General features: G+C 57.3%; 7 protein-coding genes across 7 annotated transcripts; 4 read left to right on the forward strand and 3 right to left on the reverse strand.

Annotated features, from left to right (window-relative positions):
* Positions 1-178: 178 nt before the first annotated feature.
* On the forward strand, positions 179-1,151 carry MKK02DRAFT_28446 (C-8 sterol isomerase; the record flags this gene model as incomplete). Its single annotated transcript, XM_053087555.1, has 4 exons — positions 179-295; positions 405-661; positions 736-956; positions 1,018-1,151. 4 exons carry the CDS (start codon positions 179-181, stop codon positions 1,149-1,151), a joined length of 729 nt encoding a protein of 242 aa, XP_052943430.1.
* A 674-nt stretch (positions 1,152-1,825) lies between these two features.
* MKK02DRAFT_38313 (putative GTPase activating protein for Arf-domain-containing protein) lies at positions 1,826-3,108 on the forward strand (the record flags this gene model as incomplete). Its single annotated transcript, XM_053090038.1, has 3 exons — positions 1,826-1,880; positions 1,927-2,044; positions 2,091-3,108. 3 exons carry the CDS (start codon positions 1,826-1,828, stop codon positions 3,106-3,108), a joined length of 1,191 nt encoding a protein of 396 aa, XP_052943431.1.
* An 85-nt stretch (positions 3,109-3,193) lies between these two features.
* On the reverse strand, positions 3,194-4,357 carry MKK02DRAFT_38314 (uncharacterized protein; the record flags this gene model as incomplete). The annotated part of the gene is made up of 4 exons (XM_053090039.1): positions 3,194-3,650; positions 3,686-3,940; positions 4,006-4,215; positions 4,263-4,357. The coding sequence occupies 4 exons, from the start codon at positions 4,355-4,357 to the stop codon at positions 3,194-3,196; spliced, it is 1,017 nt and encodes a 338-aa protein (XP_052943432.1).
* Positions 4,358-5,008: 651 nt separating this feature from the next.
* On the forward strand, positions 5,009-6,946 carry MKK02DRAFT_38315 (uncharacterized protein; the record flags this gene model as incomplete). The annotated part of the gene is made up of 1 exon (XM_053090040.1): positions 5,009-6,946. One exon carries the CDS (start codon positions 5,009-5,011, stop codon positions 6,944-6,946), a length of 1,938 nt encoding a protein of 645 aa, XP_052943433.1.
* Positions 6,947-7,136: 190 nt separating this feature from the next.
* Positions 7,137-8,608, reverse strand: MKK02DRAFT_38316 (establishment of cell polarity protein; the record flags this gene model as incomplete). The annotated part of the gene is made up of 5 exons (XM_053090041.1): positions 7,137-7,410; positions 7,458-7,783; positions 7,829-8,305; positions 8,356-8,439; positions 8,489-8,608. The coding sequence occupies 5 exons, from the start codon at positions 8,606-8,608 to the stop codon at positions 7,137-7,139; spliced, it is 1,281 nt and encodes a 426-aa protein (XP_052943434.1).
* A 349-nt stretch (positions 8,609-8,957) lies between these two features.
* On the reverse strand, positions 8,958-10,240 carry MKK02DRAFT_38317 (ribosomal protein S5 domain 2-type protein; the record flags this gene model as incomplete). Its single annotated transcript, XM_053090042.1, has 6 exons — positions 8,958-9,174; positions 9,267-9,387; positions 9,457-9,599; positions 9,691-9,796; positions 9,860-9,979; positions 10,039-10,240. The coding sequence occupies 6 exons, from the start codon at positions 10,238-10,240 to the stop codon at positions 8,958-8,960; spliced, it is 909 nt and encodes a 302-aa protein (XP_052943435.1).
* A 302-nt stretch (positions 10,241-10,542) lies between these two features.
* Positions 10,543-11,891, forward strand: MKK02DRAFT_28450 (uncharacterized protein; the record flags this gene model as incomplete). Its single annotated transcript, XM_053087556.1, has 4 exons — positions 10,543-11,107; positions 11,153-11,420; positions 11,472-11,749; positions 11,800-11,891. The coding sequence occupies 4 exons, from the start codon at positions 10,543-10,545 to the stop codon at positions 11,889-11,891; spliced, it is 1,203 nt and encodes a 400-aa protein (XP_052943436.1).
* Positions 11,892-12,367: the final 476 nt, after the last annotated feature.

Here is a 12,367-nt window from a genome sequence, read left to right on the forward strand (position 1 = left end):
CCAAGTTAAGGTGTGACGAGAGTGATTTTTGGATTCAGGGGCGACGCGCGACCGCGACTAGGGAGCTCGGACCACCACCTTCCTTGCTAATCTATATCGTCTCATCCTTCTTATATCAACTTTGATCTCACCTCCTTCCAGCTTTGACTCCCGGAGCAGCTTATATTGAATGGCGTCCATGACAGCAAGCAAGCGCCAGGCGCCTCCCCCAGCTTCTATCGGGCGGAAATGGGGGATCAGGGCGATTGTGGTGGTGGTTCTGGGCGTTCTGTACACCTTGGCCAACTCAATCAACGTGAGTAAATCCTACCTGGGGCCAGCTCGTCAAGCGCTGCAACATCTCCCCCCGTACTCAGGTGCAGACCACCTTGAGCGTAGAAACGACCAAGAGCTGATATCTCCAGGACAAATTCTACCTCCTCACTCCCCCCTCACTCCACTCCGCCGTCCTCCGCACCCTCGCCGACCTCGAGTCGGCCAACATTCACTCTGCCTCCAACCCCAACGCAACCGCCGTGGTCGAGACGCTGCTCAACACGCTCAAGCGCGAGAACCCGGGCGTGCGCCTCAACACGGACTTTACAAACAAGAATGAATGGTTGTTCAACAATGCGGGCGGAGCCATGGGGAGCATGTATGTCGTGCACGCTAGTATCACCGAGTGAGTCTCTCTCTCCAGGCTGTATTATGCGGGTGTTCATTGGGGTGCCGGAAGAGGCGAGCACTGACCAGCAGGTATCTCCTCATCTTCGGCTCGGCGGTCGGTATCGAGGGCCACACCGGCCGTCACACCGCAGACGACTACTTTCACATCCTTACTGGCCAGCAGACGGCATATGAGGCTGGCGCCCTCACGCGCGAGGTCTACCTCCCGGGAGACTGCCACCACCTCGTCCGCGGCGTGGTGAAGCAGTACGTGATGGAGCCCGAGTCATGGGCTTTGGAGTACGCACGAGGTGAGCTCCCTCTTCTACTAGACGCGATGTGCGGAGGGAAGGGCTAGAGCTGACTCGGCAGGCTGGATCCCCCTCATGCTCCCATTCGGATTCGCCGACACGTTCTTCTCCACGCTCGACTTTATCACGCTCTACCACACCATCCGGATCACGGGTCGCGAGATGATCTTAAACCTGCTCAATGGCAAGATCTGATTGCTTTGGCTAGGCAACACAATGGGACATTAATAAGCGGGGGTCAAGAGGATAGGACAGGGGGGTAGGGCAGTATGCAGTGGGTGAGGGGGCGGAGGTGGAGGGAGGAACCCAGCTAAAAAAGCGCGAAGGGCAACGGGAGATGCATACATCTGGGACTTTGAGAGTCTTCTGCCTGTCTCTTTCTCCTGGGCGGGTCTCGCGCTCGAGATGTCAGGGACCTGAGTTTTTGAGGTCTGCAGAGACGGTCCTGATGGCACAGCTCAAGCTACAAGATGAATTCGCTCCAGTTGAGCAGGGCTAGCAGGACAAATTTGACCTGCTTCTTGCTTATACACCCCCGATCTTGTAGACGGGATGTCCTCCATGACGGTGATAAGTCAGGGAGTCAGTGCCAGGCGCTGCTGCACCTGCCCTGCCTGTGTCCGTGGAGCGAAGTGCCACACTCAAATCTGAAACGTAAGGGGAAAGGCACTAGCGCGAAATCCAAAAGGACGTGTTTTGAACCATGATCGCGCTTCACCTTGACTTGCATCCTCATCTCACAATCGACATCATACTCAGCTTACACGGTCGTCTAGGCGCAAGGTGGACAACGTTACAGACTCTGAGTGTTATTGTACGGCGCCCGTGCCGAAATATAGCCTGACCTACCCCACCCTCTCTCACTCAAAATGGATAAGCGGTCCGAGCGGATGCTGGAGGATATCCTGAAGATGCCCGGAAATGGTGAGGCACCCTCACGCCCCTCATAAGAGTTCAAGCTGACTCTCAGACCGCTGTGCAGACTGTCGAGCCAACGCACCAAGATGGGCCTCCGTCAACCTCGGGATCTTCCTCTGCGTTCCATGCGCATCGGTCCACCGTAAACTCGGCACGCACAAGTCCAGAGTGTGAGCCAATACTTCCTAACGCCTGGCAGACTCCGCTGACCCCCAGAAAATCTGTCACTCTCGACACCTGGACCCGCGAACAACTCACGGGTATGCGTCAAATGGGCAATACCGCCTCCAACCTCATCTGGAATCCCGACGAACGGCGTAATCCCCCTCCTACCTCCCAATCCGGCTCAGACGACCGGGACGGCGAGCTCGAAAAGTTCATTCGGCGGAAATATGAGCAAGGGGCGTTCAAGGCGGGCGTGAATACTGCGGGGCTGGCGGCGCCGACGAGTATGAACCGGGCGAGGGCGGCAGGGGCAGCCGGAGCGGGTGCTGGGGTGCGGAGCGGGATGGTCCGGTCCACGTCGTGGAAGGATCCGAATCCGCGCAATCCGGAGCTCAGCGATGTGCTCATCGGCAAAGAGAAGGATCTTCCTCGGCTGCCCCAACCAGCGCCGATGGCTGTGCCTGCCCAGAACGCGGGTCCCAGCCAGCCTCCCCGACAGCGACCGGTACCGAGCAGGGGCAATACACCGCAGCCAACGGGCACAAGCGGGACGGGGAGCCTCATCGATATGAGCGAGGGAACGAGCGCGACGATGCCCCTGCAGATGACGGGGTATGGAGGGGCGGGGCAGATGGGTCAAGGAGGACAGATGGGGACAGGCGGGCAGAGCTGGGGAAACCAACCAACATTCGCTGGTTCTTCGTCACCGTTTCAGCAACCGCAATATCAGCAATACCCACAACAAGCCTTTTCAGCTCCTCAACAATACCCCGCATACTCGCAGTACCCACTACAGTCTACCAACCCCTTCGGCTCTTCCTACATCTCTCAACAATCGGCGTTCCCCGCGCAAATGCAGCAACAGACGTACCAGCAGCAGTCGTTCCTCCCTGTGCCCCAGCAGCAACAGCAGTATGGCGGGATGGGCACATCCCCAGGCGGCATGGGGATGAGCTACGGTGGGCAGCAAGGCTCTAGTCCTGGGCGGGGCGCGTTCCAAGGGGGTGGCAGCTGGCAGGGAGGGATGGCGATGAACGGGGGTATGGTGTACGGACAAGGAATGAGATGAGGAGATATTTTGGAGTGTGCCTTGTGCTTGTTGTTATACTGTACCAATAGTCGATAGATATATACAACCGTGTCTACAACTCTAGCTACGCGCCCATCACCTTGTCCCACTCAATCTCGTTCAGCTCATAACCCCACTGCCAAAGACACTGCCTGACCACCGCACCCAATACCTCATCATGTATTGCCTCCCTCCCGCCCGCTCCCGCAATCTTCTTGATCAACTGATTCTTGAACCTCCCGGTCGGACCCGCTACCTTCAACCACCGCCGGACCTGCCGCTCATCGTCCTCTGTCCGCCTGCCGGCCCAGAAACGGGTATACCACTGTGCCCATCCTCGTGGATCGCCAGCCCAGATCCATCCAGCCTTTTCCCATTCTTGCAGGGATTGGCCGGCTCTGAGTCCGAAGCGATTGACGCTCGCTTCGGGGTCGGAGCGGGACAGGTGGGTGCTGGTGAGGGAATCGGGAAGGGTGAAGGGGAGTGAGGCGATATCGTTAGCGGCGGAGAGAGGTGTCTTCAGGACCTTTGAGTAGGTATCGCTATCATCAGCCGAGAGCTTAGTCGTCAGACTTACCAGAAGAATGCGCCTCCGAACGCTCCCTGCCGGAACATCTCCTCCGGCGTCAGATTCGGCGTAAAGACACCCTTCCACCTCCCCTCGAATATCAGCACCCCATCCTCCCCTCGTTTAGGACGCGGCTGCGGCTCCAGGGACTCTGACGTCTCGTACTCTGGTCCGGAAGGTACAGCGAGCGCCCGCTGCTTTGGTATGGTGGAGTAGCGGAATTGGGGTGGGGGTGGGGTATAGTCCGGATCGGACCCGTCGTCCCTGTCACGTCAGCCGCAGACTTTCCTAGCTGCGGTCTGCAGTCGCGTCTGATCATCGTTACTCACTTGACAGGTACTGGTCTCTGTTGGATGGCAGCGACTCGTCCGGACCGCCTCGTAGGCTGAATATTCTCCTTCAACGCAGCCGAACGGATCTGCGCATCTTTGCGAGCACGTCGGTCCTCCGCTGACAACTGAGGCTTCTTATCGCTGTTACGTGGACGCGGGGGCTTCGCGCCTTGAAGACCGAGCGAGTCGAGCAGAGCGGCATTGTTCCTACATAGCGTCAGCCTAGATGTGCGCGCATCAAGAAGGTGGCTCACCTCATGTTCTCCTGTCGCTGCCGCTCATAGTCGTCATCGTCCTCCATGTTGTCCTCGTCCAGATTGATAAGCTCATTCTCGCTACCGTCTGACATTGTGCCGAGCTCTGACTGAGTGATGGTTTGCGTGGGGACGGGCAAGTGATGAGAGCGGTTTCCTCGGATGAGATTTTGAACCAGCGCTGTTGACTTTGCTAGCTTTGACGCGATGCTGATGACGTCATTAACACAGCGTCAAGCTGCAAGCTTGTGTCAAGAAGCCTTGGCCTATGCGAGTCTCTCGACGTGCACATTCTTCTCAGTCCCCTCACAGCATATGGACTGAGACGGTGACAAGGGTGGTACTGACCGCGGTCTGACATCTAGAGCTCACGATGGCCGCCCGCTCTCTGTCTGCGTCGGGCAGTTGCCAAGTCCACAGACACATGATCCCTTTGCGCTGCGCGTCCAAGTCCCAACTTCGGAGACTGTACCCCTACTGATCCTTCGCGTTGACGTTACAGATCTCCGTGTAGATCCTTACATGCTGACTCCAAGTCACCTGTGACGCTATCTGGCGCGCGTTTGAGACCAGGTGAGCGAAAGGAGCGATGACCTCTAAACGTGGCGGGCATGCGAGAGGTAGCAAGGGTCGAGGATGAAGGGATTAGCCGGCGAGAGGCCCTTGAGCAGGGGTAGGATCCAGACATAGGCTCCCGTCATACCTCTTCCCGCTCATATCCTCTCTTACAGTCACCACCTCATCCTATGCACAATCACCTCATAACATACTCACCCATCGCTCAGCCCGCCATCCGCGCACAAACGAGCTCGCTTAACAACCTCCAAGCTCGCTCCCTCTCTGGAACAGAGCTAGCCCTGCCACCTTCAACACCGTCCGACATGATGCATCTCGAAACGTACATACCAACGACGGGTTGCCCGAATGAGCAAGTTCACTCTGGCTTCTACTCCCCTTCAGCACCGATCGATCTCAATACCGGAGAATCCACTATCCCCGGCGAGCCAAAAATCAACCCCGGTTCAATATTCGGCAAATTCGCACCACCTACTGAATGCCCCGAGCTCGCCGAGCTCTTTCGCAAGAACCGTAAAGAGCTCACCAGTGAACTGAGCACGCGCCACTCGGGAATCGAAGCTATCCTTGAAAGCTGGGGAAGCAAGATTGACTTATATCGCGACAAGGAACCTCCAGTGATGCACCCCCAGGAAGAGCGCCGCTTGGAACTACTCATGTCGATGATGATGCAGAGTCTCGCCACATCCATCTTGAAGAAGCATGGCGCACCAATGCTGGAGCAGATCATGACGGAGTACAATCGGATGCGGACAGGCGATGATCCGATTATCCGGGTGACAGACGTAGCTGAGTCCGGTGAAGACGTGATCGGCGAGAAAGACGTCGGGAGAGAGGACATCAAAGCAGAATATCCCACTGGCTATGTCGGGAGCGAGGGAGCCGCTGGGGAAACAGGCTTTGTGGAGCACCGCGTCAGGCAGGAAAGCTCGCGGGATGACTGTGACAGTGGAGGTGACGCGAGTGCCGATGAAATCGGTGAAGTCGACAACAGAGAGGGAACCCTCACTGCAGACAAGCCCGTACCGTGGGGAGTCACATCAGTCGCCGATGACTTGGTATGGGTTGAGGCCCTGAAGGCGAGCCTCCATCGGACAGCAGATGTGCTGAGGAGGATCAAGGGGGGCCAGCCACCTCCCAGCCGAGCGACAGATGAGCCGGTATGTTGTCCTTCGTTACCATCTGGTCGAACACTCAGGACGAAGACCAGCTCTATCGATCGCGGTGCCACGGTTCCCTCGCACTTCCGGCACTCTCCGTCCGAGCCCGACGTCGCCGAGCTGGCTACTGGCCGCAGCGACTCATGTTTCGACCCCGTTCCGGCCGAAGACCCCCACCTCATGGCGCTGGCAACCAAGAACGAATTCGATCTAGCCTGGCTCATCGAAACGCGGTACCGCAAAGACGCCAGTGCGCAAATGAGAGACTGGCTCTCCTCTTTCGGTACTGCTTCGATGGCGAAACGGACGTGCGCTGCGTACCATCTCACTGAACTAATCGGCAAAGACATGTGGGCCAGCGCTCAACTGACTGAGTCGGCTCGCAGGGACGAGAGACAAAGCCCTGCCGATCGCCTGGGGGACATGCTAGCTCAGGTCAATGAGGCCGGTTGGGCGCCTGAAGGGTGTGCAGCTTGCCGGTCGACCGAGCAGTGTTTGGAGACCACAGGAGAGATGTTGCAGGAGCTGAACGCGGACTTCGCGCAGGAAACCGGCGAGACAGAGCAGGATCCCAATCCAGCGCCTCGAATGGCTGATCAGCATGAAGAGCAGGGCGGAGCAAAGAGGCCAGCGGAGCACACTACAACACAGCGGACTGAGGGATCTGTCTTTACAGGCTCCCCTCGATCGCACGCAGACCCGCGGAATGGAGACCCTCTCCAAACGGGCATCCTTCAAGAGGAATCTGAGGCTGACTTTGAGGAACGAGGAGAATCAGGCGGTTCCGACGATTCACAGATGGGCAGGAACGATCCTGGCCCATCGATAGCAAGTACCTTCACATCCTTGCCTCCCTGGATGGCCGGTCTCGGACTGGGAGCAGCAGCAGCGGCCAGTTTGGCCTTGTGGAAATACTGGCCGACGACGGAGGAAGCGGGCGATGCTTGAAGATTGAGGTACGGCGAAGGATCACCTAGTCTTCTGATACTAGAGCAGTAGTAGTCAGTAGCTTTGTCTTGTTGTCAGTCTCCTCCGAGTCGTGCTCTGAGATGTGGTTGCGCTTCTCCGCCAGCACCAGATACACGAGTCAGATACAGATAGATGCCCATCAGACAACACATCCCCCTCCACCCACAACCTACTTCTTCCCCTTCCCCTTCCCCTCGAACCCCGGTCGTCCCTTCCCTCCCTTCCCTCCCTTTCCTGCACTAGCACTCGGTCCCGCATCCCGATTATCGTCCCTGTTCTTCCCCTTGTATCCCCCCGTACCCTTCTTGCCACCCTTTGGCGCATCCTTCTTCTTGACGCCCATCTTCTTGTCCTTCCTCGCTTGCAGCTTGGACGCGATATTGTCGTTCCGCTTCTTGATGGCTATACTCTGAGTATTGGTGATTTCACGCTTACGTTCCGCCCTGTCCGATCAGCTCAGACCCCAAAGTCAGTAAGAAAACAGACATACCATTCCTTCCCAGACTTCCCCTTGGTCTTCTCCAACCTCTTTACCGCCTTCTTGAGCACCTTTTCATCATCCGCCACTTTACCCCCCTCGGCGCGATGAAGCGCCTTGGCCCATCGCTCGCTCTCCACCGCCTCCGCGCGCTTCCCATCGTCCATCCCTTCCATGTGGCGGTTGTGCTTTTGGAGCTGCGCGAGCGCTTGAGCGGGGTTCGAGAGGGGTTTGAAGGTAGTGGACGGGCGGTCGGCGGTGGGTTTGGATCCGGAAGGAAGGGCGAGGGCGGGGTAGGAGAGGGAGTCGGATGGGCGGTCGGGCACAAGCAGTTGCGTCTGTCTGTCAGGTACAGGAGCATACACCCATAACGATCAATTCACCTTGGCAGTAGGCACACTCCGCTCTTCCTTGGGTACCGCCTTCCCCTTCCCCTTGGCCTCTCCCTTCTTCTGCCCGCTCTCTTCTTTCCTCCGCGTCTCCTTCCTATCTCTCCGCCTGTTATCTCTCATCTCACCCCTTCGTCTCCGGCTCTCCTCCTCGAGCGCATCCCGGCTACTTGGCCCGGCCTCGCCCGCATCCGCCTTCGCACCCCCCTTGACGCCCAACGCGGCCCCATTGCTCCCTGTGGCAGACATGGCCTGATCCTCTCCGGGATATGGGGCACGGTGTGAGCGGAACGCAGCGAGCTTGTTGGCAAGCTTGGTGCGGAGGGTGGAAATGCTCGCGGGTGGAGGCAGGGGGCGGGCGAATCCTGGGTGTGGGCCGTCCGGGGTGGGCTCTGAGGCGGGCGCGGCGGATGTCGAGGGACCGGAAGGAAAGAGGATGTCGACCGTAGTCTTGTTATTCTCGGGGTCGAGCTGCAATGTCAGCTGTGAAGTCTAGCCTCGTCAGGGCAGTTCCAACTCACCTTGGACGCCTTGGTGATACGTTTGTGCTCTTTGAGCTCCTCTCCAGTTTTCCGCTTCTTATTCTTCATCCACTTTGAGTCCGCCTACAATGTCAGTTGTGTTCCTCAGATGGGAGAAGGTAGCCTAGCTGACCTCTTCCTGTGTGGGCTGAATGTAGTACTGGGCGGGAATCAAGCTGAGCAGGGTAGTGAAGCTCGCATTGTGCTTCTCGAGCGAGGCCATCAGGTCCGCTCTGGGAGTTTCGAGTGTCATTGCGCTGGCCATCTGTGCAGTGGCTTGGCTGCTGTTGAGTGTCGTCGCGCTAGGTATTGCAGTACAAATCTTCAAGGAAGCAGCTAAGGTGAAGCAGAGCAAGGTGAGATCTAATCTGAAATCTGAGCAGCAGCGAAAGGTAAGGATAAATTAAGGAAATTGACAAAGGTGGATATTGTTTGGCTGGGTGCTCCAGCGTTCCTTGATGCTGTAGCTCGCTATCGAGGGATGACGGACCCGGGGCTATGCAGGAGAAGCAGGAGGAGACAGGATCGACCGACATGGAAAGCCCGCACGCCCCTCTCCGCCCAAAGGAAGATCACGTAGAGAAGCTCATCTCCATACCTGGCTATGTGCTCTCCTTCAGTACTTCTCTCAGTGCCCTGCACCGGTCTTCAGCTGCTCCCCACGCGTCGCCCAATACCTCCTTGCCCGTCTTCCCTACCACCCCGCCCAACCCCTCCTGTCGCACCAAACATGCTGTCCCTTCCTCATCGAGCGCTATGGTAATGGTTGTGGGCAGGAGGGGTGTCTCGAAGGAGGATGGATCGGGCAGAAGGGTTTTGCTGTCAATGTCAGCTTGGTGCTCCAGTATTTATGATCAGGGACCATGACAACCGAAAAAGCTCAAATAGAATGGGCAGATCGGAAAACCTACGATTGGAATATCCCGAATGTACAAGCTAATAGTGTACGACCAAGGCTCAGAGGGTAAGTCTCGCCTCGGACACAGGTGGTCTTGTTGGTATTTGGGTCGTAAACAGCTTTGGGCAGTCTCGCTATAACGTTAGCTACCTGCTCTTGACATTCGAGAACACAGAGCTTCGGTTAGCTGGACGGTGACCTACTATTTCGCAAAGCAGCCATGACAGCCAGAACCGCCGCGTCGAACGCATTCCCGTCATAGTTGATGCAGACCACGTCGATATACAGTGCCCATACGGCGTGACCGGCGGATATGCACAGAGAAGCGGGATTGAGGACTTGTGAGCTAGGAGGTCAGGTTCGATCAAGCTATCACGCTTGTGGAGCGCAGATGTGGGTCTAAGTTTTCTGTTCAAACGAGGTCCCCGGATACTCACGAGACGATCACATCATTCAGGCAATTCGAGTACACCTGGGCCTCGTCCCCGGGAGGTCCAGGTTTGAAGCGGGACGAAGCGAGAGCGGGGAGGTCGATATTTGGTACTGTAGCGATGAGCTGCATTCCATAACGGTAGGGCTTTTCTAAACGATAAGCAAGGTACACACCTATATAGCCGTGAGTCGGTGCGGCAGAGCTAGGCTCGGCAATCTCAGCCTTGATCCCGCAGACCATGGTCGTATCGCCCATTCGCACCAGCGCTGATCCGTCTGCTGTCGAGACTGAGCCTGATGTCTCAGCTGTGCTCTTCCAGAGCTACGGGAGCTCCTGCCAGCTGATCACGTACCAGCGTTGACACTGACGTCCCGCCATTCCCCCACCTTGCGCCCATCAGCGCGATACCCTTCGGCAAGGTATCGAGCGAGGTATGACGCGGGGTGCAAGCGCTTGAAGACGGCTGCAGCTGCGGCGGCACTTGGAGCTGGAGGTGCTGAAGGACCGGCCTCTGCGTTGGTACTGGCGCTGGGAAGAGCTGCTGTTGCGGCCATTATCGCTATGGACTGAGTTGGAGTATAGTTGATCGAGCAAGGGAAGCTTTGGTCGCCCTCCACCTCTGAAGCAGCTGCTGGCAGTTCCGGGAAATAATCAAACAACCCCGGATTTGTTTATTTTCCGGGTCAGGCACGGAGCAATCAAGTCGTAAACTCAAAACTCACCTCACCCTCACTATCTCTTCTCCACTTTGCTAATCACATCAGCCTATACCTCAATCAGCCCAAAGGACTCATTGCCGGTCTCGCCCAACCCCACTCTTCTCGCGCACCCACCAGCCAAATCTCGCCCCAGATCCATGTCCCATCTCCGAGATCCGACGCGACTTTCAAACTCCATCCCACGCCCAGCGCAAAGCTCGAGCCTCCGGACTCCGTCCCCCAGCGCAGGACCTCCTCGTCCTCGCAGTGGCTCTAGCAGCTCCTCTTCCAGGCGTCGCCTGAGCTCTGTATCCAAGGAGAACGAGCCCATCAGCACAATGAGTGGGTCCACCTATCCTCTCGAGCAGGACGTCTCGGACGTCCGGAAGCGAAACACATCCTCTCGGCCCAAATCATCCCCCTCTTCCCCAGCCCATAGCAAAACTGCCTCCACCTCCGGTTCCAGCTACTACAATGGCCGCCCGACTCTGGCGTCTATATCGGACGACCAAGATCCGGATATCGCGGTGACGGACTCGCCCATGTCGGAGAAGGACTTTAGGCCGCCCCCTCCCGCGCCATCCTCGGCGATGGGGACGGAGGGACGGCCGTTGACGAGACCGAGGCGGAGTAGTAGTATCAAGCGGAAGTTGAGTCCGGGAGTCAGACCGGCAAAGGCGGTAGATTGGGAGATACCCCGCAAAACCCTGCATAGTAGTATAGGTGAGCTAATCTTCATGCATATCCCAAGACGTAGCTGACATTCAGGCTTCCTTGCTCTCTTCCTCTACTTCCTCGAACCACCCTCCGTCAAGCCCCTCGTCATCATTCTCTCCGCCAGTCTCGTCACTGTCACCATTGCCGACTACCTCCGCTTCAACTTCCCCGCCTTCCGGGAGCTGTGGGAGGCCAACCTTGGTTTCCTCATGCGCGAGTCGGAGCGGGACAAGGTCAACGGGGTGGTGTACTATCTCGTCGGCGTCATCACCGTCTTGACGCTGTATCCACGAGAAGTCGCCGTTGTCTCGGTCTTGACGTCAGTTGAATCGTTCCGAGCGAATTGGCCGGGCCTGTAGCTGACCCTCAGACTCTCTTGGTCAGATACCACCGCCTCCACCATCGGCCGTCTCTGGGGACGCTACACCCCTCCTCTCCCCGCACACCTCCCCCTCGTCCCGGCTATCAGGTTCGCTCCTCGCAAATCCCTCGCCGGCTTCCTCGCGGCAACCATCACCGGTGCAGCCATCTGTACCGGTTTCTGGTGGAACGGGTCGGCGGACCAGTGGGCGGTGCTGAGTGGTAGAATAGGGGTAATTGTGACTGCAGGTGTGGTAGGGGTGGGAGGAGCTATCGCAGAGGCACTGGGTGAGCTTAGCGTCCATTAGTACACCGGGTGAGCAGAGCTGACTTGGCAGATCTGGGACTGGACGATAATCTCACTTTGCCAATCATCTCGGGAGCGATCATCTGGGCATGGCTCTCCGTCACTCAGGTGTTCCTCGGATGATCAGATCCGGCTCGACACTCGTCTCCACCAGATCCTTTTCTACGTCTTTTCGAACGACCTGAGCAATCTCGAAGACTTCACAACATATCTTCAACCATATATTTAGTTGTCACCCTAGACTGTATCTCACCGACAGATGCATGCTTGTTTGTCTTGCCTGACCCGGCCTATACTCACTTGCGCGCCATACTCACCTGCGGCCCACTGACAGTAAGAGACTGCTCACTGCTAAAGTCCGCCAGTAAAAATATATTGGTCATGGCTCGCCGGCCCAGTCTATGACCCCCACGACCGCCCCGCCCCTCGTCGCCCTCTCTAACTCTATTTGGGTGGCGGCGGTCGTGTTTACTCAGGGTCTTTTGTTTGCCTCGGATCGAAGCGTTTTTAATCATGGTGATGTGGAGGTTGGCAGTTTCTGGTGGAGGTTCATGGTGTGGTGGCTGATGTTGGTTGTTACTGATTGGTGGTCGGTTGTT

The sequence above is a fragment of the Dioszegia hungarica genome, assembly GCF_025882075.1.
Source record: "Dioszegia hungarica strain PDD-24b-2 chromosome Unknown MKK02contig_16, whole genome shotgun sequence".
Taxonomy (NCBI): Eukaryota; Fungi; Basidiomycota; class Tremellomycetes; order Tremellales; family Bulleribasidiaceae; genus Dioszegia; species Dioszegia hungarica.